The 1,118-nt window shown below is 39.0% G+C and overlaps 1 protein-coding gene across 2 annotated transcripts in view; it reads left to right on the top strand.

Moving 5' to 3' along the window:
- Positions 1–780: 780 nt before the first annotated feature.
- Positions 781–1,118, top strand: part of LOC146488751 (uncharacterized) — a 9,551-nt gene continuing 9,213 nt past the window's right edge. The window contains exon 1 of one of the 2 annotated variants that reach the window (XM_085113186.1): positions 781–912. Coding sequence is in view for 1 of the 2 variants with exons in the window: in XM_085113190.1 (XP_084969316.1) it covers positions 863–912 (50 nt within the window). In the remaining variant the exon portion in view is untranslated. The remainder of the gene's footprint in view (positions 913–1,118) is intronic. The other variant, XM_085113190.1, reaches the window with a different exon arrangement.

Below are 1,118 nucleotides of genomic sequence, written 5' to 3' on the forward strand. Positions count from 1 at the left end.
GTATTTTTGTTATTGGAATTCCGTAGTTAGTGATTTAAATAACGACTTACGACTTATGTTTTTAATTTTTGTTTTTGATGCTTATTTTAGCATCATTTTCTTACCGCGGGATTTCTGTAAACTAGTGGTATGGCTAAGCATATTCACCACGTTAAATAAAGTGTCTTGTCTAAGCTCTAATCGCATTATCGTAACGTCGAAAAGATTCCCGAAAATGTCGGGAGACATTTCGGGACACTTTCGGGTGTTCTGAGAAACACCCTTCGGGACCCGAGAAAAAACGCCCGAAAGTGTGCCCGAAATGTTTTGAAATGCCCAAAACGTTCTCACGACCTTTGAGAAACGCACGCCAGATCCACCTGCACAGCTCATGATCAGTACACGGCATTAGTGCTGTCGCGTATAATGTAAATTGTACGCAAATGACGAAAATAGAAAATCACAAGAAACGAACAACGTAAGTCAGAAATTTATTGATTTGCTTCTTTTTCACAACTTCTGTGAACTCCCTGTGGTTCCACTGTAAATAATATGGAATATTTTAGTCCTGTGGCCTATCAGAACAAACTTCTTACCTAATACTTTTCACGGTAAATGTTTCTCGTTTGCATTACAAAGGCATCCAACGTGGATGCGAGGCCATTTCGGGCTAAAACGACAAAATAGCCCGAAATTGCCTCACATACATGCTAGATTTCATTGTAATTCAAATGAGCAGAGTTAACCGTGAAAAGGACTATTACACATGCATCGATATGCGCATGTTCGAAAACGAGTCATCGTTCATCTTGTTTTCATCTCGCGTTTTTTACAAAGAAATCGCGTTTAGAAGTGCTGGAAACCCAACGATTTGTAGCTCAGGATGACGCTTCGAACCAAATTTCGAGACTCTCAAAAAGACCTGATTTCCAGGTGAGCTTGATACACACTAATTAGTGCCCAGTTTGAAGAGTACGAAAGCACGGTTCACGCTCCGTTTATCTACGTATATGGAGTCGAGTTGTTTCCAAATCTATAAAGTATTTAAGCCTATATACAAGTTTACATTGGTACACTGTAAGCGTATGTAGGTAAATGTTGTGCATTAGCTTTAATTACACTTTATTTAATGTCGTACA

The sequence above is a fragment of the Pavona decussata genome, unplaced genomic scaffold, assembly GCF_977016875.1.
Source record: "Pavona decussata unplaced genomic scaffold, jaPavDecu1.1 SCAFFOLD_8, whole genome shotgun sequence".
Lineage (NCBI taxonomy): Eukaryota > Metazoa > Cnidaria > Anthozoa > Scleractinia > Agariciidae > Pavona > Pavona decussata.